At 43.3% G+C, this 23,495-nt stretch overlaps 1 protein-coding gene across 2 annotated transcripts in view; it reads left to right on the plus strand.

Annotated features, from left to right (window-relative positions):
* RFX3 (regulatory factor X3) overlaps positions 1–23,495 on the plus strand; it is a 638,508-nt gene that overhangs the window by 528,660 nt on the left and 86,353 nt on the right. For both annotated transcript variants that reach the window (XM_078675714.1, XM_078675716.1), the window contains 2 exons: positions 2,375–2,487; positions 18,417–18,532. In XM_078675714.1, the coding sequence (XP_078531840.1) occupies positions 2,375–2,487; positions 18,417–18,532 (229 nt within the window). The remainder of the gene's footprint in view (positions 1–2,374; positions 2,488–18,416; positions 18,533–23,495) is intronic.

The raw sequence follows: 23,495 nt of genomic DNA on the forward strand, positions 1-23,495 counted from the left end.
TCTCTTCAATTGCATGCCTGGAACCTGAGTTCAATGAGTTTAAAGATTTAGTCATTCTTCAAGACTGTGGGGACATATTGTCTAGAGCCAGAGCTGAGTCTACTACTAATACGTACAGACTAAAATGGAAAAGTTTTTGTTCTTAGTGCCTTCAGAATGACATTCACCCTCTTCTCTCATCTCCAGAACAAATCTTGCCTTATCTCCTACCTCTGGCAAAATCAAGTCTGGCATATGCCTCAGTAAAGGTGTACCTCGCAGCCCTCTCGCGATACAGACGGGATGTCTGACGCTTCTTCTCTCTGCTCTTCATGCATCATCAAGCAGTTAATTCCGGGATTATTCGGGACTTTCCCCCCCACTCGGCCTCCTCTGCCAGAATGGCGCCTTAATGTAGTCCTGTCTCAATTAATGAAACCACCGTTTGAACCAATTCACCAAATTGAGCTCAAGTTTCTCATATGGAAGTGGCATTGCTTCTCGTGCTTCTGCAAGGAGAGTAAGGGAAATTCAAGCCTTCACCATAAATGAGACCTACTTGCGCTTCACAGAGGACTATGTTATGCTGAGAACGAACCCTAAATTCATACCGAAGGTCCCATCTAAGTTTCACCTTAATGAGCCCGTTATTCTGCACACTTTTTTCCCGCATCCTCCTTTACCAGCGGAGAAATCTCTCTACTCTTTGGATGTCAAACGATGCCTTAAGTTTTATTTGTAATGAGCAAAACAGCTGTGCAGAACGGATCAACTGCTAGTATCTTATGGGCCTCTAAGTCTGGGTTCTGCTGTCACAAAAAGAACTATGGGTCGCTGCTGCTCTTCAGCTCTGTCATACTAAGGTGGGTAAAAAACTTACGAATCAAGCCAAGGGACATTCTACAAGAGCAGTTTCCTCTTCTACTGCTCTTTCCGCTGGTGTACCACTGGACAAGATTTGCCGTGCCGCTACATGGTAGAGTACTCATACTTTCACACTGCATTATTGCCTGGATATGGCAGCTTGTAGCAAAGCAGCAGTGGGGCAGGGAGTTCTACATTATCTTTTTTTATTAAGGTAAGCCTCTATTATTAGAGGTGTTTTCTCCTCCGCATTATGTGACATATATATATATATATATATATATATATATATATATATATATATATATATATATATATATATATATATATGGTAGTTTCCTATATTATATCTTATATGTCTTTTAGTAAATGCATGTATAGTGTTATCCACCATCCTCTAAGGGCAGATATGTATATATTGGATTGTTTCTATACATGTTTATCTATGCAACTACTAGCTACTCTGATTCAAGCATGTGAATCTATGAAAGATCCAATACTGGAGAAGAAAATTAATTACTTACCTGTAACTATGGTTTTTCAGTATTGGTATCCTTCATAGATTCCCATGCGACTCACCTTCCTCTCCTGAGAGGCTTCCCTTGTTTCCTCAAGGTATAAAGTTTCACACTTGTGCTTGAAAATTCGAGGAACCTTACCTCTCTTGGGATTGTTCTAGAGGATGTCGTCCCTTGATTGGCTGCTTTTTAATTTTGGTTCTTTTTTACAAATCAAAACGGATAGGCTATTGCAGTGACTCTTCATTGCATTGTAGCCTATTGTAGTATTATCTGCTGCTTTTATATGTATACCGTGGGATTTCCACTACGACGACGGGAATGATTCAAGCATGTGAATCTATGAAAGATACCAATACTGGGGAACCGTAGTTACAGGTAAGTAACTAATTTTTGTATGAAACATGAACGATGAATCCTGTAAATAAAACACAACTCTGAATATTTCTGAAATTGGCATATTAATTTGCCTCTTACACTTCATGTAAGAGAAGCGTGTGTTGAGCAGCAAGATAATCCCAGGACAAATACTATTTCAATAATCAAAACAATGACTAAATGTGCCCTCAGGTAAAAATTTAAGCAGTAAATACAGAGAAATACATACTTCAAAGATTATGGAATCTTTATCAAGTTATTTTGCATAAATATGGATGTAGTTTCTTTAATGTGGCAAAGAGCAGTCTACATTACAATAGCTAAATGTATTCTATGTCAAGGTGTGATCTCCCCGTGAAAGTATTGATCTAGCCTTCTGTTAGATTAAGTGTCATGTTCTGTTTCGCCTCTTTTTACCTAAGCACAAATAAAATCAAAGGGAGTTGTTCAAAATGTACATTTTTCTACTTAGTTACATATTAATGAAAAGGGAAAAAACATGGATGTCTTTGCTCATTAAATAATATGACCTTTTTAGAAATCTTCCCTTTGCGCGGTTTTGAAATGTTTCCTAATGAAGCTGTAATTGGCACCATACACAATATCTTTCTTCTGTTGTATTGTCATGGCAACAGATGCATCTCGAGCACTTCCAGAGTTTGTAGAAGTTGAAATGTCTTCTCTGCCAGATGGTACTACCTTTGAAGACATCAAGTCACTGCAGAGTCTTTATCGAGAGCACTGTGAGGTAAGACACACTCAACTCATGCATGCCAAGCGTCATCTTTTCACTCTTTATCGCATTGAAGCGTAATTTTCTAACGTGGCATCTTCTAGTCTGTCATGCAAACAGCAGGGTATGTCTTAATTTGTAAAAACTCATTAGGAGTCTTCTTTTCAATCTGACAGTCGTTCTAAATTCAGAAAAAAAAGTAGCGGGTTATTCTCGATTCCAAATTCTGTGTTTGCATATGCCATGTTTTAAAATAATTTGTTTGTATTAGTTGGGAAAAAAGCCATACTGCTTCCCATGGATGCTTTCCCCTTGACTCTACCTAGTTTTTGTTTTGTATTCGTTTAAGTTTAGCATCTCTGCCTTGTGTTTTCTCTTTTTTTAATATTCTGACAGAGTGCTGTCACTTCGAACATTCTCAGTCCTGATTGAGGGCCTTGGAAACCACTGTCATTTTATAGGGTCAGTGACCCATTGCACACCAGTTAATAATCATATACCCTTTCCTTTGTTCAAGAAAATGTCATCTTTAATAGATTTTCTGCAACTCACCAACCAAAGGATCTTTATAATACTTCTGCAGTCTGGCAGTAGAAATGTGTGCTTGAAATTGTCACAGTTATCCTTATTTAAGCAGTGAACTTAATAATCTTGCTTTTTCAAGGAGGTGTCTATAGCAGAAAATGTTCCTACTAGAGCTGGTCCCTGTTTTTTTGTTCCATTGCCTTGCCTGATCGAAATGGTCAAATATGACTTTTCTTTAGTTCCTGTTTTACTGTCAGATTTTCTATTTTTCAGTATACCGGATTTCAAACTTGACAACTCACTGTTCAGTTTTGCTGCCGGTGCAGATTTTTGTCTACAACAAAGTTCTAATTCCCGTAGTCCGAATGAACTTTTTGGAACTTTCTGCCTTTTTTCACCATGGCTATGATAAAGCACCAAAGAAAAGGAATTTCTAACTTTGTGTTCAAACGACTAGTCGTTTAGGTTCAAAGATAAAGGATTGTGAGGGAAAAGGCTGTACGAGTTGCCACTCCATGCCAATCTAGCCCTCTTAAAGGTGTTCTGTTTTTTTAAAGAAAGGTCATTTGGAAGAGATGTAATGTCTATAAGGTGCTACTATTAATCTAATATTGTGAGTCTCCCAAGATCTTGTGAACATTTCTCATATCCCAAGATTCTCATCTGATAATGTTTGTAACTTTGTTGCAAATGTGTCCAAGCACTTTTGTACTTGTGTGGAAGCAACTTTACAAAGTTCAAAACTTTGTTTGCTACAATAAATTTTTTTCTCAAATGCCTCCAGTTTTGTGGTGCCTGGTAATGGGACAGAGTGCCTACAGATCTTGTGTGACCAGAGCCATCTCTCACCTTCACCTAATATGAACTCACTTCCATGGATGATTTCTGAGAAAACAATGCACCTTCTGCCTCCTTGGCCTGTTCATGATCACAAGAGGTAATGCTACACCTCACATCACTTGTTTCCCAAGGAGTACTGTGTCTGCGCCCCCTTCCCAATCGAAAGCTATGTCCGCTTCCTCATCTGTTACAACACATCCACAGTGAGATGAAGAATTTACAACTTAAATTGACATAATATATTAAGTATGCATCTCTCGTTTGTCTGCACCATGCGGCAATATCCCAGATTTGAAACTTTCACAGGGCTTTCATAATTCGCCTAGTTCATTCCCAGCATGCTTAGCGGACTTTAAGCATGAAATGGCCAAATACCATGTTCTGTGCACAGGCCACGCTGGGCACAGCCACACTAGGTTTTTTACTCAAAGGGCAAATTATATGTCACATAATAAGATTTTTAAAGGCAAGTTATGTTTGTTTACATAGATGACAAAATAACACGCTATAACAAATCCCACTGAAATGTTGTTACTGGGGCTATCCAAAACCTCAAATCCACTGATCGTTCCCAGTTAGGATGAGCTGCACAGTCACAGTTTCCTCCTTCAGCACACTGTTCGTAATCTCACTCCTGATTCCACTGATGATATTACAAATTAAATCAGATAAGCTGTTCCTCCAAGCAAAAATGTATAATTTAAGACACAAGTTACCAGAACTGATATATTGACATCTAAGTAGATGGACCATTTTATGAATGTTAGGTAAGACACACCTATAGCATCCTGAATACCTCACTAAATGCCAACATTTGCTGGGTATCATAAAAATTCTCTTAACTTATGTTAAAAACGAATTTCCCCTTATTATGGGTAGCTACACAATAATAACTCAGCATAACTCAAAGCACAGCTCATAAAGAGATCTAGGCATAACTATATTTCACCCATATATTCCCATTAACTATATTTGATTAACTGCAATTTTTCACTCTGAAGTTGCCAGGAATGTGCTAGGTTAGTGGATTCAAACTTTTATAGGAAAATCCTGGTGATAACCCAATTCTATTCTTACATTTAGTTATTATAGCTCTATGGCCTAAAACTTTGTTTCCTTGTTCAATAACGGAATCTAAGTAATCCAATGTTTTGTGTTGGCTTGTTCCAAGTTTAAAATGGTTTTGACACCCTATCTTTTCATTCTCAGTTCTGTCTGCCAATAACACCCATCACAGACTTACTTGTGGTTTTTCTCCTCTGATATTCTGGAAGGTAATTGTAATTGTAATTTATATTTATATAGCGCATTATCACCAACGGTCTCTAAGCGCTTGCTTTGGGAACCCGTCCTGGTTTTTCCCTGTGAGATAACCCGTACTGGGCACCCCCTAGGTGAAAGCCAGGCATCCCGCCGCGGGGGGCCATAGTGGAGATTAAGCAAGCTATTGCCCAGAGTTGCAGAGTGTGAACCCATGATTCGAGCAGGCACCGAAGTGAGAATTATCGAGTCCGTGGACATTTTGGGCTCAAGACCCTGCCGCGTCGGGAATTGAACCCTGGTCCCGGGTCTGACCTCTGCTTCATGGTCTGCCTCTTCTAACCATTGAGCCACACGTCTCCACAAGGTCAACTTCATTTTTTATTTTTTTAATCATGTTTATGGGTTTTTCACAAATTATGCATTGTACAATTTCCCAGCTTCATTATACAAAACATTACATTGACATTTACTAACTTAACACATGGTTGGGAACCATGTTGCGTTGTATGCTGGTGACAGGAGACGTAACTAACATTTTGTATTTGTCTTTATATGTTTTCAACTTTATAATCATCAATTAAAGCAACAGACCCTCTTTGTCTCTATATTTTCCCACTAACCAAACCTCAGTGAACACAGAACTATATGATCTCTTCTAACCTACATGTACTGTGCGAGTCGGATTGTGTATGAGCTAGGATGACTGCTTAAGTTTGCAATTTTTAATGGCAGCAGGGATAGCGAGAAGGTGAGGGGGAATGCCACGTGCAGCACGCCACTGCGTGTCCGCAGGAGCCGGAGTTCTTACCCAGTTAGATTAGGTCAAGCCTGAGGAGGGTCCCAACTTGCTCTTGTCTATATGTTGGCGTGTGGCCACAAATGCCCAGAGCGAGAAACCGTCTCATCCCTGGGATGGACTGGGTGCATTCAGTCTACCTTCCACAAACTACAAGTATTCCTCCCATTGCATGGGGTTAGTCTGTGGGGGGTTATGGGTGCCTTCAATGTTTGTGTCATAAACTCCACCACCAGTGTCTTGTAGAGATCTAACAGCCAGGTGCGTGTGTCAGGAGCTGCACTTGATTTCCAGGACATAGCTATTCTCTGCTTTGCTAACACCAAAGCTAGGTCCAGGAATTTATTAAGGTTTTTTCGCGTTGCAGTGCGTTTGGTGATGCCAAGTAACAAGTGCAGGCCTTGTACAGATATTATGGTGTCAGTTGCTTCACCTAGAGGAAGGTCAATCTTCATACAGCTGCTTTTTCTAAGTTGTTTATTGATGTATTTTTTTCTTAAACATAGCCTCGATTGAATCCTCTAATAATATCTAATTTTTCATTCTCTCTCCCATCTTGGTCTTTTCATGTTATGTTATGTGTATTTGTAAAGCGCACTATCACCCCGAGGGTATCTAGACACTGTCATGGGCCATAAACGACAGGGCAGGGGACTGAGCTCACATCATGTTCAAAGGTCATTCCATGCGCTCCGTCGGCACTGTGGCAGGCTCTGCCTAGCGAGATCTTGCTCACATCTTTTCTCCATTTTATCAGACCGCTAAAAATATATTGCTGACATCTCTCGTTTAGGCACTATTACGCTGCAGTTTCCCCTAGATCAGGGAAGTACATGACAAATGCAGTGAGCCATCTTTTCAGACTCCATCTCAGTGGCTCCTTTTTTTTGTGTCGTAATTCTTTATTGAGAGATTAAAGGTATATACACTCATAAAAGTATAATACATTATAATAGACCCATAAAAGTCTAGGTATTTAACACATATAGTATAATATGAAGAAGAAAAATCTTGCATATAATAAAGGAAAGGGGAGGAAATAGGACACATGAAATAAAAGACAAAGTGTAAAGAAGAGAAAAGGAGAATAGTGCACATTGTATGTTAGGAAATCTAACTCTGGCTAGATAGAATCATGCGAAAAAGTTTGACAAAGTAAATAATAGGATGGGTAAATATAATTTAGAAATAGTGAAATATGTTGTGTATATAATATGAAGAAATATATATATATATATATTTTTTTTTATATATATATGAGTGATGGAAGTTCATGAAGGGTATAAAATAGCTAAATAAGTTAAGTAGATAAATGAATAATGGGTAAATAAACGGATAAATAAATAAGTCAATAAATATTTGAAAGAGTAGATGAGTAATAAAGTGAATAAGGAAATGGAATAATAAATAAAAAACAGATGATATTACACTTTAAGGAACAACTGCGACTCCCCCTCACATGAGACTTAATGACCTTCATACCATCCATCCTCTCACAAAAATCAAATGAAGAGAGTAGTGAGCCTGCTAAGTCAACTGACCCCATGATCCACTGTATCTGCACCTTTAAGTGAAGTTTCACAAAGGTGTAGGCCTTTCTCAGTGGTAAGATTAACATGGAGTTATGCAGTTAGCACCCTGCAAATAAAAACGTTTATTACCTGCAACTACAGTTCTACAACTTTCTAATTTTTCTTAGATTTATGCGTTTGAATGATTCTTTGTCCGACTGGGAATGCCCACTTCATTTAGCACAGCATCATTAAATTCGACCATTTAATACTATATTTGCTGTAGCCTGTCCATCTCGTATATCCACAATACAACTCCACTCTTACCCTACAGTGCCCATCTTCAGATTTATTCATTATATATTTATTTTATACATAAAGTATGAAAACAATTAACCTAACCAGTAAGAATGAGATTTGCATACGAATCCATAAAATAAACTAACACTGGATAATTGCAGCATCATAACCTTTATCGTCTCAAACAAGGGAAAACAATGTTGATATGATTTTTTTGTTTTCTTTTTTTAATCCTCCGTTCCAGTCCATCTTGTACCGTAGGTGTCTTGGAACATCCATCCAGTGTAAAGAAAGTGCCTCTCAGGAGACCTGATTTTTGAAAAAATCGGAAAGGTCATAAAATTTCTGTTTGATTAATATGGAATCCCAGTATAAATTTTGGAATAAGCATGGGATTTGCCCGCAACTCAACCTTTTCTATTACAATCTCGGAAGGGTTCAAACGGTTGAGAAAACCTGAATTTCTCCCACGTGCAACACCTGTTTTCAAAATTATAAACTCAAATTCTATGCAACTTCCAGCTCCAAAAACAGAATCAAATTCAAGTTGGTATGCTCTCCTGGTGAAGGCTGAATTTTATAGGTCAAAGACTATCCCTGCAATCTTCAAGCGTGTCTGAGCTGCTGATTTTGAGGTACTCAGTTGACATGTTGTTATTCGGATATGTTGGACTCACTGCTGTCCCTCTAAACTGTTTACACGTTTCACAGCTCGTAAAGAGTGAACAAGTCAAGGAGGCAGATATAAGCTGTGCTGTGCTTTATAATCTTTTTTTCTGAGGATGGAAGAGTTATGGGACAGCTAACACCTGCCCCACTGCCCTCTGCACAAGAGGGCTGTGGCCAGGTGTTAGCTGCTCCATGGCCCTTATTTATAGGGGGTAGTAAAAAATACTTTGCCCTGCCCTTGTTCAAGGTGGGTGTTTTTTTCAAGCTCTCCTGTATTTGTGAACATTGGGTGAGCTTTTCAACAAAAATAACTCTTCCCATGCCTGCCTGTGGAAAAGGCCTGTTTTGAGCTCCTCTCGCCCTTGGGCAAGATATGCGGATAGGAGGCAGTTAGTTATGCAACCTCCACCCTTGGACAAAGTTGGGGTTCTCATAGAATTGTGTGTACCCCCTTGAGCCCAGGGCAAGTGACAAATCGAAAAAAACACAATGTTCGAGGCATATGAGCTGCAGATCACACACTGTGCATAGATCGCCATCTGGTGTTGGGCCAGGATGTTTGCACTTGTTTTTGTCTTGGAAAAGTCTTTGGGAGTCACAAGATAGGTGACTCCTCCTTTGGATGATAGTGCGCATGGGCATCGGCTCCATCTTCAGATTGTTTTTTTCTGCCATCGGGCTCCGATGTGTTTATTGCAGTCCAGTTCGGTGCCGTTACCGATACAACTTTCGACGTGCAATCCTTCACCCTTTCTCCGGTATTGCTTTGATCGTGATCCCTAGTGGTCGTGCATCTCTTCAACTTAGAAGTCCTCGATTCCGGTCATCAGCGAAGGCCTTCGGGCCTACCTAGGCCATTACATCTGGCTCATCGAAAGGACTCCTTTTAAAAAGTGTCCACAATATGGATCGAAGCTTCCACACACAGACCTTCATGAGGTAAGTAACCTCTGCCTTTCTCCCGAGCACAAGGCCAGAGACTGCCCAGCTTGTGCCTCTTTCCGCTCCAAGAAAACCATTCGGGATCGTCAAGCTCGAAGAAGCATGGCTCGCTCGTCGACATCCATCCCCGACGACATCTTCCAGGAAGGCGTCGATGTGCCAGAGCCGGAGCGGGTCGAAGAATAAGCCAATGCTCCGATGTCAAAGATATCACTCCTGGGCAGCGGGTCGTAAGTAGTGACGTCGACCCCGACCCCCTCCCTCCACCACCAAAAAAGGCTTTGGTAACACCTTCACCTTCGGGCCTAGATACATACGTAGACAAAACTTGTCACGCCCCGCAATTCTGGGCCCAGCAAAGAAGGCCACAAACAAGCCTTCTGGCCTCTCGGGATCAAGTCAGCCTGCCGTCAGTGCCGAAAGTCAAACCCCGGCACTCAAAAAGAAACCATCCTCCTCTTCCATGCTGAGCACTGCCTCTACATCGACGCACTCAGCACCTAAACCTACTAGCACCGACCCCTCTACTCCGAAAAAGTCATTGGATCCGAGTAAAAATCCACTTCCAAAGAGTACAGATGCTCAACCGTCGGAGCTGAAAAACCCTCGGAACCGAAGAAACCAACCGGTACCGCTGGCTCCTTCAGAGACTATAAAAGCTCACACTTCCAAGCCAAAAGAGCATAAATCCAGTCCAGGTTCGGTGCCACGCAAGCCTTCAGAACTGAAAAAATCGTAGCCAAAAGAACAGCCTCAACTAGAAGAGCTTAAAAAACTCTGGTACAAGACCCAAAAACAGGTAAACTGATTCTCAGCTCCAAAAAGAGACCAATGGAAATGCCTCTACTGGCTCCACCTCTACCAAAGAAGAGAGACATTGCAACATCTCCTCTCAGAATTCCTTCACCACCTCCGCCTCCACCTCCCTCTCCACACCACTCCCCTACACCATCTCCACTCCCCTCACCATATCCTCCACCAGTGAATGATGATGATATCTCTGATGGCGAGGGCAGGGTACAGACGACGAACCACTAGGGAATCCTAGTTCGCCTTACACCCCAGACCCATGGGCTGATTATAATACACCAGATGTCCCTAATGTACCACAAGATGACATCTCTACCTCTAGACCCTCTCCTCCAGAGGACACCATAGGTTTCAACCAGCTCGTTCATAGAGCTGCACGATACCATGGGGTAGATTTACATACAGACCCTGTGGAAGAGGATTTCTTAATGGACACATTCGATACAACCCAAAGGACCACTTCTGTTCTCCCTATGTTAAAAGGGGTAATCAAACATGCACCAGGTGTTCAAAGATCCTGTTAGGGCTAGGGTTATTAACCCCAAAATAGAGAAAAAATACAAATCTACCCCAGCAGACCTGGTTTACATCAAGGGAAAAATACAATTGGATTCTTTAGTAGTCTCCAAAGCCAGAAAGAGGACCAACTCACAAACGTCAGGGGATGCTCCACCTCCTGACAAAGAATCAAAACTCTTGGATGCTTCTGCTAAACGTACAGCGTCACAAGCACCCAATATAACGCGAATTGCCAACACAGAAGCTTTGTTAGCTAGGTACGATAGGGCACACTATGATGAGCTAGAGACCCTATTGCAACACCTTCCTGACAAATACAAAACCAAGGCCAACAACCTCATACAGGAGGGTAAACTCATAACAAATACCTCCATTTGTTGTGCTCTAGACGTGGCAGACATCACCTCCAGAGCTATTAACACAAGTGTTCTTCTATGTAGACATGCATGGCTACGCATTTCTGGTTTCACACCAGAAGTGCAAACTACAATACTTAACCAGCCATTTGATCAGCAACACCTATTTGGCCCTGCCGTGGATTCATCTCTAGAAAAGATTAAAAAAGACAATGACACAGCTAAATCAATTGGAGCCTTGCAATCGCAAGCTCCCAGATGTTATTTTCGTCGCTCCACCTACAAGGGCACCTCCAGAGGCTATTCCTCTGACAACCTCTCCACGTCCTATAAAAATCCCACCCAGACCTCATTCACCAGAGGTTATCAAAGAGGAGGCTACAGAGGCAATAATAACAAAGGGAGAGGCAAAACCATGTTATCAAAGAGGAGGCTACAGAGGCAATAATAACAAAGGGAGAGGCAAAACCAACAATACTCGCTCCGCCTCCACCCCTACCCAATGACTTCCCTCCGCTCTCCACCCCCGGACCATTCCACTCCAGTCGGGGGAAGATTGCCATAATTCCTACCTGTCTGGAACAACATCACTACCGACAGGTGGGTAGCACAAATCGTTCAATCAGGTTATTGTCTAGAACTCCCCTCTATCCCTCCAAACATACCACCCAGACAGTGCCCAATGTCACCAGAACATTTAACGCTGCTAAAGCAAGAGGTACTTTCCCTCCTACAAAAACATGCAATAGAACCAGTTCCCCAGCATCAACACAACACAGGGGTTTACTCCCTGTACTTCCTCATTCCCAAGAAGGACGGCTCTCTGAGACCCATTTTGGACCTCAGACCGCTAAACCTATACATACAATCAGACCATTTTCATATGGTCACACTTCAACAGGTCCTTCCTCTTCTCACACAAGGCGATTTCCTTGCCACTTTAGATCTCAAGGACACCTACTTCCATATTCCCATTCACACCTCTCACAGGAAATATCTCCGGTTTGTAGTGGACGTCACCACAGTGCCCAGAGTCTTCACCAAATGTCTGGCGGTGGTTGCAGCTCACCTAAGAAGACAGCAAATTCACGTCTTCCCATACCTAGAGGACTGGTTCATAAAAGCCAAGTCATACAGCCAGTGTGTACATCACACTTGCGCTACAATCCAAATACTCCACGACTTAGGGTTTACCATAAACCACGCAAAGTCCCACCTACAACCGGCCCACATACAACAGTACCTCGGAGCCACAATAGACTCCTTAAAAGCACTTCCATATCCCAGTCCACCCAGGATAGCAAGCATACAAAGCCTCATAACAAAATTTCAGCTGCCACACTCTCTTACAGCTCGAGTTTTCATGCAGTTGATAGGGATTGATGGCCTCTTGCATCTTTATAGTACCTCACGCAAGACTCCAGATGCCTCTACAGGAATGCTTAGCATGTCAGTGCAACCAGGCTCAATGTCAGCTGACAGCTCAGGTGTTGGTGGACGGCCGCACGCATTGCTCTCTACAATGGTGGAACACCCAAAACCTTTCCAAAGGGTGACCGTTCATCGAGCCGGTTCCACGAATTGTGCTAACAGCGGACACACCGCTCTCCTGCTGGGGAGCTCATCCATTACATCACACCATGCAGGGCAGGTGAACGCCTCAACAAAAGTTACTCCAATCAATCACCTAGAGTTACTAGCCATATTTCTGGCGTTAAAGTCATTCCAGAAGCAAATATCAGGCAATGCTGTCCTAGTCCACACCGACAACCAACAGCAATGTACTACATACAGAAACAAGGCGGGACACACTCCCTACAACTCTCTCAACAAGCACAAAGCATATGGAGATGGGCTATTCCCCAGAACATTTTTCTCCTAGCCCAACACATTCCAGGAGTCCAGAACAACATAGCAGATCTGTTAAGTCGTCAGAGGCAACAGATTCACGAGTGGGAACTTCATCCGCAAGTTCTTCAACTGTTTTCTACATGTGGGGACAACCAGAGACAGATCTCTTCGCCACACACGATAACAACAAATCCCCAAGCTTCACCGCCAGATATCCACACCCACTGTCCAAAGGCAATGCGATATGGATGAAATGGTCAGGCAGATTTGCGTACGCTTTTCCGCCTCTCCCACTCATTCCACTGGTGGTGCTCAAACTGCAGCAACATTCACTGACTCTCATCCTAGTTGCTCCAACATGGGCCAGACAACCGTGGTACACCACATTACTGGAACTATCTGTAGTCCCGCGCCAAAAACTACACCTCTCCCCAAGCCTCTTAACCCAGAACCATGGAGAGATCAGACACCCGGACCCAGCATAGCTCAACCTAGCGATCTGGCTCCTGAGGTCTTAGAGTTTTGGTACCTTAACCTTCCCCCTGACTAAATGAATGTTATCAGAGAGGCTAGACGCCCCACCACTAGAGCCTGCTATGCAGCCAAGTGGAAAAGATTTGTGATATACTGTCTCAACAACATCATCAATTCTTTAGATGTGTCTATCCAACACATCATAGTTTATCTACTACATCTCCAAAGGTGTAATCTACATCTACATCTATTAGGTTACACCTCGCTGCCATAGCAGCCTACCTACAAAATAGACAACACTTGTCGCTATTCAGGGTACCTGCTATTAAAGCATTTATGAAAGGCCTCAAAAGAATAATTCCTCCCAGGGTACCACCCTCACCTGTGTGGAATTTAAACATTGTTCTCACGAGACTAATGGGCCTTCCATTTGAACCTCTGCACAAATGCGAGTTACAATTTCTAACATGGAAAGTCGCTTTCCTGGTGGCCATTACTTCCCTTAGAAAAGTCAGTGAGTTACAGGCACTCACTATTCAAGAACCATTTTTACAACTCCATCTTAAAAAAAGTGGTTCTCAAAACCAATCCAAAATTCCTCCCTAATGTTATTTCTCCCTTTCACCTCAATCAGTCTGTGGAGTTGCCTGTATTCTTCTCGCAACCACAAACAGTCGCCGAAAGAGCTCTTCATACTCTGGATGTAAACAGAGCACTCCTTTATTACATTGAAAGAAAAAAACCTTGTTCGCAAAACAAAACAACTTTTCGTGTCTTTCTCACCACCACATAAAGGCAACCCCATATAAAAATCTGGAAATGCTAGGTGGATTGTCAAATGCATACAAATTTGCTATCACAAAGCAAAATGTACATTATCTATTCCCCCTATAGCCCACTCTACCCGAAAGATAGGGGCTTAAATGGCATTTTTAGGGAACATTCCCTTCGATGACATCTGCAAAGCAGCTACATTGTCTACACTGCACACATTCACAAAGCACTATTGTGTAGATGTGCAAACAAAACAACAAGCTAATGTGGGCCAGGCTGTACTCAAAACACTATTTCCAACTACTGCAACAGATACTGGTGGTCTCCGCTAAGGAGGGGTACTGCTGTACAATCTATGCACAGTGTGTGATCTGCAGCTCATATGCCTTGAACGGAAAATGCTACTTACCAGTGTGCATCTGTTCTTGGCATGTAGAGCTGCAGATACACACACGCCCACCCACCTCCCCGGCTACCATTATTTGTTCAAAATAATCTCATTCCTTTCCCAGGCCCCCCAAGCTAGGGCAATGCCAGCGTTTGAAAAAACAAGAAAGCTTTTTGTTTTTTTAAGTTTCCAGATGTTTGCAAACATCAACAGAGATTTGAAAAACAAAATACACCAACCTCCATACTCCCATACATTGACCATAACAAACTCTCACGCCAACCGTCATATGAACCCACACCCATCATGATGTCACATACCTATTGTCATATATAAGCACACCCACCATTAAACATCCACATATCCACCATCTGATACCCACCCATCCACCATCATACACCTCTGCATCTATGAAATGGAAAAACTCCTGTCATACCCCTTCACACCATGATCAAACACCATCCATCATGCACCCACACTCTTACAATACGTTTACACAGCCATCATCATACAGACACCCACTATCATATGCCATCGCTCCCATAATCCCTTCATATACATCTGCCATCATACACCCACTCAGTCGACATCATAATCCAACACAGCCACCATCATAGGCCAACACTCCTCAAACAATCACCCACATTATACGCCAACATACTCTACATTAGAGGCCCACGCATCCACCATCATTCAAATCCTTTTATTATCATACGCCACAAAACCCACCATCATTCACCAGCTATCCACGACCCTTTACTAATCCTCCTTGGTCTGTGGGAAGTGGAAATAGGTTAAGCCCTGACGCCCAAAGAATGGGAATGCAACGTACACTATCCACCCAGAGTGTCCTGTAATGCTAATTTCAGTACATTCAATTTAACATTCCACACAGGGCATACCTCCCCCCGGCCGCCCTGCAGAAAATGTTCTGGTCATCCTCTCTCTGCCCAATTTGCCAGGCACCTAGCTCGGATCTAATAGAAATGTTTAGTTATGTCCAGAAGCTGTGACGTTCTTGTCCGAAATCACAGATTATACTTACTATGCTCACAGGCCATGACGATCTCCATACCGTGGAGGGGGCACTGCTGAGACTGTTTAAGAGGAGGAAAGTGCAAAAGGTGTCCAACCGCTTCATAGATTTGGCAATGATTATCACTTGTCGAGCCATCATGATGCACTGGAAGGCCGCCACACTCCTCACACACCCCAACACCGGTTCGCAGCAACACTCAAATGGGGCAGGACAGAGGCAGCCGCATTGAGCAGGGAGGTGATATGGGGCCTTCGTAGGGTTCCAATTGCCGACGTATGGAAAAACATGTTACAAGAATTACAGGACACGCAGGCTACTCCCCAGGACGTATGACTGGGGTCGACGCTTCAGGCCCATTGACATAGGCCCATAGTATCCACTTGGGGAGTACCATTGAGTACTACCATCATTATTGCACCAGGGCGCCCACTGGACCTAGTGAATGTTGTTTCCTTTTTCTGCAAGGCGGGAAGGGGAGCTCCAGAACCTCTCACAAATACAGTCTGATTGTTTATTGGGGCCCCAGCATGGGATGTCATAGAGTTTGCCCACCATAATTTGGTTTGTACAGTATACCATATGTTGTCTTTATTATTGCCCACAATCTATTTGTGATCTACTATCCGGTTGGTTTGTGTTGACTATGAGTGTTTTATACCATTGAACCATGCACTCATGTCAAGAATATTAGGCAATGCGTTGTACATCTCATGCTGCCGCCTGGGTAGGTTTGTAACTTATGTTATAAGCCTGATGCTTAAAAATCAATAAAAATTGGTTCAAAAATCAAAATACACCAGCTATCCACCCTCATATGAACATGGAGCTAACACACAACCACTGCCCTATACCCACACACCTATCATCATACAATCACATGCCCATATTCATATGTCCACACAACCACCGTCACTTTTACACCCACCACCAGTTACCAGCACACTCACCATCAAACATGATCATATCACTATCATGCACCCACACATCAAACTGCCATAACAAATCATAACACTTTTCATCATAACCACATACACCCAGCATTATACACCAATACATACACCATCCCGGGCAACTCATTCACAATCCGTAGACCACCTACCCACCATCAGGCACCCACCCACCAGTATAAAGATACTCCCACTACCATCATCCACCCACACATGCAGTATTATACACCAGCGTACCCACCGTCAGATACACACATCCACCATCATGGAAAGAAAAATCCACAATCATATGCCCACAAAGCCAACATCATATGCCACATAGCCAACATTATAAGTGAACACACCATCTATCAAATGGCTGCACACCCAATATCAGATGCCCAATCACCCACACACACACCATCATATGACCACCATCATTGGCCCACACACCAACCTTCATATACCAATGTACAAAAAAACAAAATTCACTTAAATAAAAACTAAAGTGAAAAACAATTTAAGGTTACCAAATACTGTGACAGTTGCTATACCACAAAAACTAAAAATTACATGAAATTCAATATTGAATATACTTCCTTCTACTAATCTCCCACTCCACTTTACACACTTACTTTTGTAGTAAACTTCACTTCAGAATTTCAGTCTTTTTAAGTTTTGCATTTTTCACTGCCCTAACAAAACTAACTGTGGGTTTTGTCACGAATTTCTAGATTTCTTCGCTACATTTATCCTCATTTACCAGTCCCAGTTATTTTGAGACCACTGTGCACAGTATGATCTGAGTACAATACAGACCTGTGGCTAGATTCTGTCCTGTGCTAACGTACCTACTGTGCATAACATTAGCTGTGTGTAACAGGCTTTAGTTGCATGGTCTGGTCTGTGACCAGGGAACTCTCTCCCCTTCTCATAGAATCAAAGCTGCTGCACATAGCCTCTAGCCATATGCTACAGGACCTGGTCTGAGGATATGGCCTGTAGCTTGGCCCTGTACCACCTCACCAAACCCCATGGATACGTCCTTTGGACATGTGTATTCTAGCCTGGGGTAAAGCCTCGCACCAGTTCCTGTGCCACTGAACTGTTGCACATGGCTTTAGGCCGCGGAGATGATGCTGAAGCACAAAACTCACCATGCATGCATTGCATTGTCTAACTATGAATTATTTCATTTAGTAAATTTTTTCAGACTTTGCTGAAAAAGAACATTTCAATTTTCTACACATCTGTGGACCAGATTTCTGGTTTCCAAAGCTAGAGAGGAATTCATGGGTATTGACCCCAAAACTCAAGACAAAACCTTTTTTTCTGTGGGAGAGGAGGTGCGGGTATCTTCCCTGAGATCAAAAGATTCTGCCCTCTTCCTTTATGCACCCCCTTGATTTTAGTTATCAGGATGCAGACTTTCGTGCCTGTCATTTTGTAATGGTTGCCACAACAGAAATGTTCAAATGCTACCAACCAATCAAGAATTTGACATGCCAAAATGTAACTGTACAAATCAAGCAAGTGCCAAAGGTTTACCCTCATACTTCAAACAGCATCCAAGTTATCAGCAAAAAAACAATTTTGTTTCAATGGAGCCAGAACTGTACAGTTTCCATCGCTAACTGTATCATAGGTGATAATGCACATTACATGTTTGGCTGCTTTTAGTGCACAAACGCCAGTGGCTACTAAACCTGTCTTTTACAGGTAAGTAATTAATTTTTTGTGTGAATAGGATATTATACCCTTCCTGTGAAATACAACCAGTCAAAGGCATAGTCTTTGTGTGGTTTCTTTGCCTTCAGCTGTTACATGGTTACTTTTTATATATTGCCTCTTTATCAAATGGTGGAAAGTAGAGCTCTGAAACTTCTTTGTAGTGCTCAAAATGTGTTTTTAGAACATAAATAATGTCATTTATTTGAGTGTATGTATGTTTATTTTTCTAGGCAATATTGGATGTTGTAGTAAATCTTCAGTTTAGCCTGATAGAGAAATTATGGCAAACATTTTGGCGCTATTCTCCTTCATCTCCAACTGATGGCACTACCATAACCGAGTCCAGGTTCGTAAAACTTGTAAAATGTCTACCGCCATTTTTGTATGTTTTATTTCCGTATTGTGTGTTTAATGCAGGTTAGTACATCTACAACAGTGTACGCTACCAGATTCATGAGAGAGGTTTAGAAAAGTGCCAAACATAATATGGACTGTTTGGGAATGGACCATAAAATCAGGTTATCTATAGACGTTGCTGTTGGTTTACATGCCTTTGAGGTGGGGACTAAAAGTATATTTTCAAAGTTAATAATTAAAATTGATGTATGATGTAAAATAAGTTAAATTATCATGCCACTGTTTGTATATATATGTAAATAAGTATGCATTGATATATATTCCATGAAAAAAAACAAAGATTAAGGGTACGTTATAGCTAGCAAAACTTTATTTCTTCTTTGTGTACAGTTTATTTATTTATTTGACGATTTGTAGAGCGCCTGGTGACCCGAAGGCATCCCCGCGCTGTAATGGTTGTGATATCCAGAGGAGAGGGAAGGTAGGGGGGGGGACGTTTATTTAGGGAATAGGAGTGCTTTCAATTTTTTTCTGAAGATCAGATAACTGGGTTCCAATCTGAGGGTACGGGGGAGGCCATTCCATCCGGTGGAAGCCTTCACGGAGAAGCGTCGGCCTCCAGTACGTGTCTTTTTGAATTTAGGGATGTTGGCCAGATGTTCATTCTCAGACCGAAGGGATCTGGGGGCTTTATAAGGAGTTATCAGGTCACTGAGGATCGAAGGGCCAGCTCCATTAATCAGTTTGTATGCAGTGCACATGGCTTTGAATTCCACCCTTTGGCGCACTGGTAGCCAGTGCAGGGCCTTGATGGCTGGTTTAGCTGACACTCTGGGGGGAAGATTCATAAGTAGTCGGGCTGCTGCATTCTGTGTTCGTTGCAGTTTAGCCATGGTGGCCTCTGGGGCTCCCAGATAGACCATGTTACTGTAGTCCAACCGTGACAATATTAGCCCTTGGACTAGGAGTTTTCTGGATGCGGGCGGGAGTAAGGGGAGAATCCTGCGGGTGGTGCGCATGAGCCCAAAACAGGTTCCTGCTGTTTTGGCCGCTTGCGTTTTCATTGAAAGCTCGGGTTCTAGCCAGACTCCTAGGGTCTTAATTTCTTGTTTCGGGGTGGGGATTTCCCCGAACACGTCTGGCCAGACCGATGGGGGGATGGTCACCCATTGCTTTCCCATGAGCATAACTTCGGTCTTTGACCCGTTTAATTTGAGTGATGATTCACACATCCAGCTGTGGATTTCCGTGAGGCAGTTTGCCAGATTATCTGGGTGGTCGTCCAGTTGGGATAGAGAGACGACCAACTGTGTGTCATCAGCGTAACTCACTATTTTGATCCCGAAGGGTGTCACTACATCTTCAAGGGGGGCCATATAGGCGTTAAAAAGCGTAGGGCTTAGGGATGATCCCTGGGGAACCCCGCTCGTGAGGGGGAGGGTGGTCGAATGGTGATTGCCGTCCCATACCTGGAACGAGCGCCCGGCAAGGAAGGACTCTATCCACCTGAGCGCCGTCCCAGTGAGCCCTGCTGCCGCCAACCGATGGAGAAGGACACGATGGTTAACTGTGTCGAAGGCTGCACTGAGATCCAGGAGGATCACTGCCACTGACCCTCCTGAATCCAAGATGCGCCTTGCCTCCTCGATGACGGCAAGAAGGGCGGTATCTGTGCCATGGCCAGGGCGAAACCCAGTTTGGGATTGCCGTAGGATGTTATTTACCTCAAGAAACTGAGACAGTTGTCCATTAACCAATTTCTCAGCTATCTTGCTAATGCCAGGGAGGAGTGAGATTGGCCGGTAATTTGCCATGTCTGCTGGGTCCAGCTGGGGTTTTTTTAGGAGTGCTTTCACCACTGTGCTCTTCCAGCTGGTGGGAACAGATCCTTGGGCAAGCGAGCTGTTAATAAGCTCTGTGATCGTAGGAACGATGACGGGGGCTACGGTTTTAAGAAATCTAATGGGTGCGGGATCCAAAGGTGATCCGCTTTTCATTTTGGCCATGGTTACGTCTACCTCGATGCAGGTTACTGCCCTGAATGTTGCTAGTTGGGGGCGCATGCAGCTTCCTGTCTGGCTGAGGGGTGATTCATTGTCCATGTGGTTGGAGAAACAGGGAGGGGGAAGCGATGCTAATATATGGGCAATTTTGTCATTAAAGAAGGTGGCTAGTTCGTTGCTTCGGTCTACGGGGGGGGTGTTGGAGAGGGGAGTGGTTGGTATTTTCAATAGCTCTTTTACTATTAGGAAAGATTCCCTAGCTGAGTTGGTGGATTCTTTTATCCGAGTGTCGTAATGGGAAGCTTTAGAGCGCTTAAGGGCAGATTTATAAATTCTAACTGAGTTCTGGTAAGCTTCCTTGCTGGCGTGCTGCCAGTCTTTCCTCCATAGCCGCTCGGCTCTCTTGCAACTTTTGCGTAGCATCCGAAGTTCCGGGGTGTACCACGGGGCGGATCCTGGTTTCCCCTTTTTATCCTCCCGGGTTTTAAATGGGAGTACGGAGTCCAGGGAAGTAGTGATCCACTCTCTGAATTTACTATCGGCGATAGCCGGATCTACTGAGTAGGCAGGGGTAGTTGACTTTAGGGTCCTGGCCCAGTCTTCCGTGGGGAGCTTGGACCAAGCCCTGTCTCTGGTGTAAGTGGGAGGTTTTTGAAGTTTCCTGAAAGGTCCTGGTAGTTGGAAGGGGACTAAAAAATGGTCCGTCCAAGGGAGGGGGATGGACTCGCTAGCTTGCATAGTGAGGGTGCTCGTGAACACCGGGTCCAGTAAGTGACCTTTGTTATGTGTGGCTCCGGAGTTTAAGAGGTGGAGGTCGAAAGCCGCCAGGTCAGTGATCAGGTCGGCTGCCCCAGTATCAAGAGGGTCATCAAGATGAATATTCAGGTCTCCTAAGATCAAGAAGTTGGTGATAGAGTGGGCCTGTAATGCTACCGTGTCCAGGAGAGCATTGGAAAAAGGACCTGGATGGCCGGGAGGGCGGTACACTAGGAGGCCTGTAAGTGAGTTAGTCGGGTCCAACTTAATTGTGAACTGGAGGCTTTCAGAGTTAAGGATTTGCGCATCGTTGGTTTTGCAGGGGAGATAATCCCGGTGAATGATGGCGACACCACCACCCCTTCCTGAGGGGCGAGGTAGGGACTGGATGAGAAAGCCCGGTGGGGTGGCTAGGACCATATCTGCCTCCGAATGTAGGGAAAGCCACGTTTCCGTCAAGAACAGAATGTCGATCTCATGGTCCTCTATGAGATGATTAATTAGCATCGCGTGTTTAGGGAGAGAGCGACAGTTCAGAGTAGCGAGTTTAAGGGCTGGGGGCTTGTAGGGTCGATTATGGAGTTTGAGCTGGGCTGGGTGGCAGTAGGTGCAGCTAATGAAAGGTCCCTCAAGATCGTGAACATACTCACAGGGAGACGCGATGGTAGGTCTGAGACTTAGGAGGTCCTGACGTGAGTAGCTTACCTTACAGGCAGCTTTGTCCGACAGGGGATCTGGACCTAGGCCCGGCCGTGCGCGGACGGGCACAGACGGGCTTGCCTTAGGCGCTCCCGCTGCGCTCGTCCGCTGCGCTGGTAAGGCCGGCACATTTGTGGAGAGAGTTACGGGCGTGGCCTCGCAGTGGGCGTGGCTCCGCCTTGGAACCGCGCTGGCGGTATGGGCGTTTTCCCCTGTGTCAGCGCTGGATGTCGCTGTGTCAGGGGGGGTCTTAGGAGGGCTGCTTTAGCGCGTGTAGCTGGCGCTTTCAATGCAGGTATAGTCAATGCTTTAGTAAAATCAAAACAGACAAATAACAGTTTTTAAAATCAGGGTGCAAAAGGCAGTCCTCCGGCTTCCGCCTCAGAGGATACACGAAGCAATCAAATGCAGGTATGGTCAATGCTTTTGTAAAATCAAAACAGACGAATAACAGTTTTTAAAATCAGGGTGCAGAAGGCAGTCCTCCGGCATCCGCCTCAGAGGATACAAACCAACTTAAACTACACAGACATAAGAAATTCTAAAATTATAGTTATAACATATTTATATTGTACGCACCACTTTCAAATTGCTATGTCCTAGTTATAACTCACCTTTATACTTATGCACAATCTTCAAATTACTATAAATTGCGCACCTCCGTACACAGTCTTGTCACCTCATTCGCCGCACTTCATTAACTATAACTCGCTACTCTACCATGCACTGTGTTCTGACAGATTATGTGATTTCAGATGTCATAAGTGTTGTTATCAATGCTATGATTTCACATACTATAACTTATGTTATATGAAAGGGTATAACTAGTGCATACCTTAAGTGGCACTCCTGATAGTCTACAACATTATTTTTCTGATGGAGGTATTAAAGGTAATATTAAATCAGGATGCACTGAAGAAATACCCCTACACGTCGGCTAACTCAGTTTGTTTCATCATTGTAAAGAAGGGATGTGTGTTGTTTCCAGTTCATGACCTACAGCCTCTGAATTTTTTAGTCCTCACTACCAAATTCAGGAAAACAGTATTGCGAACAACAGTCACCTCCTCCAAAAAGATGACATGCTGGCAACAATTTACCTGAAAGATGCCTACTTCATATTCCATCATATTTGAAAGAGAGAAAACACCTTTGGTGTGTTTTTTGTCTGCAAGAGACAATCTTTAGCAGGTTCTGGTACTGATATTGAAAGTTAAATCCATTCCAACAGTGTTTACCAGATTCTCATCAGCCATAGCAGCACCTCTATGGCACAAAGTCATATATGAATGTTAGTACCTAGATTACTTGTTGATGAAGGGGAGATAGATTCAGCAGTACCATAGTAGTACACATTTGGCAGTTCACAAATAATACTCTTGAGCTCCACCAACAACCTTCAAAGGTGTGTCCACACCCCTCTCAAGGAAATTCATGTTTGCAGATAGAGTAATGTTGAAAGCAGTTCCAAATATGATGCTGCAAATAATGCTG

The sequence above is a fragment of the Lissotriton helveticus genome, chromosome 2_1 (genome assembly GCF_964261635.1).
Source record: "Lissotriton helveticus chromosome 2_1, aLisHel1.1, whole genome shotgun sequence".
Lineage (NCBI taxonomy): Eukaryota > Metazoa > Chordata > Amphibia > Caudata > Salamandridae > Lissotriton > Lissotriton helveticus.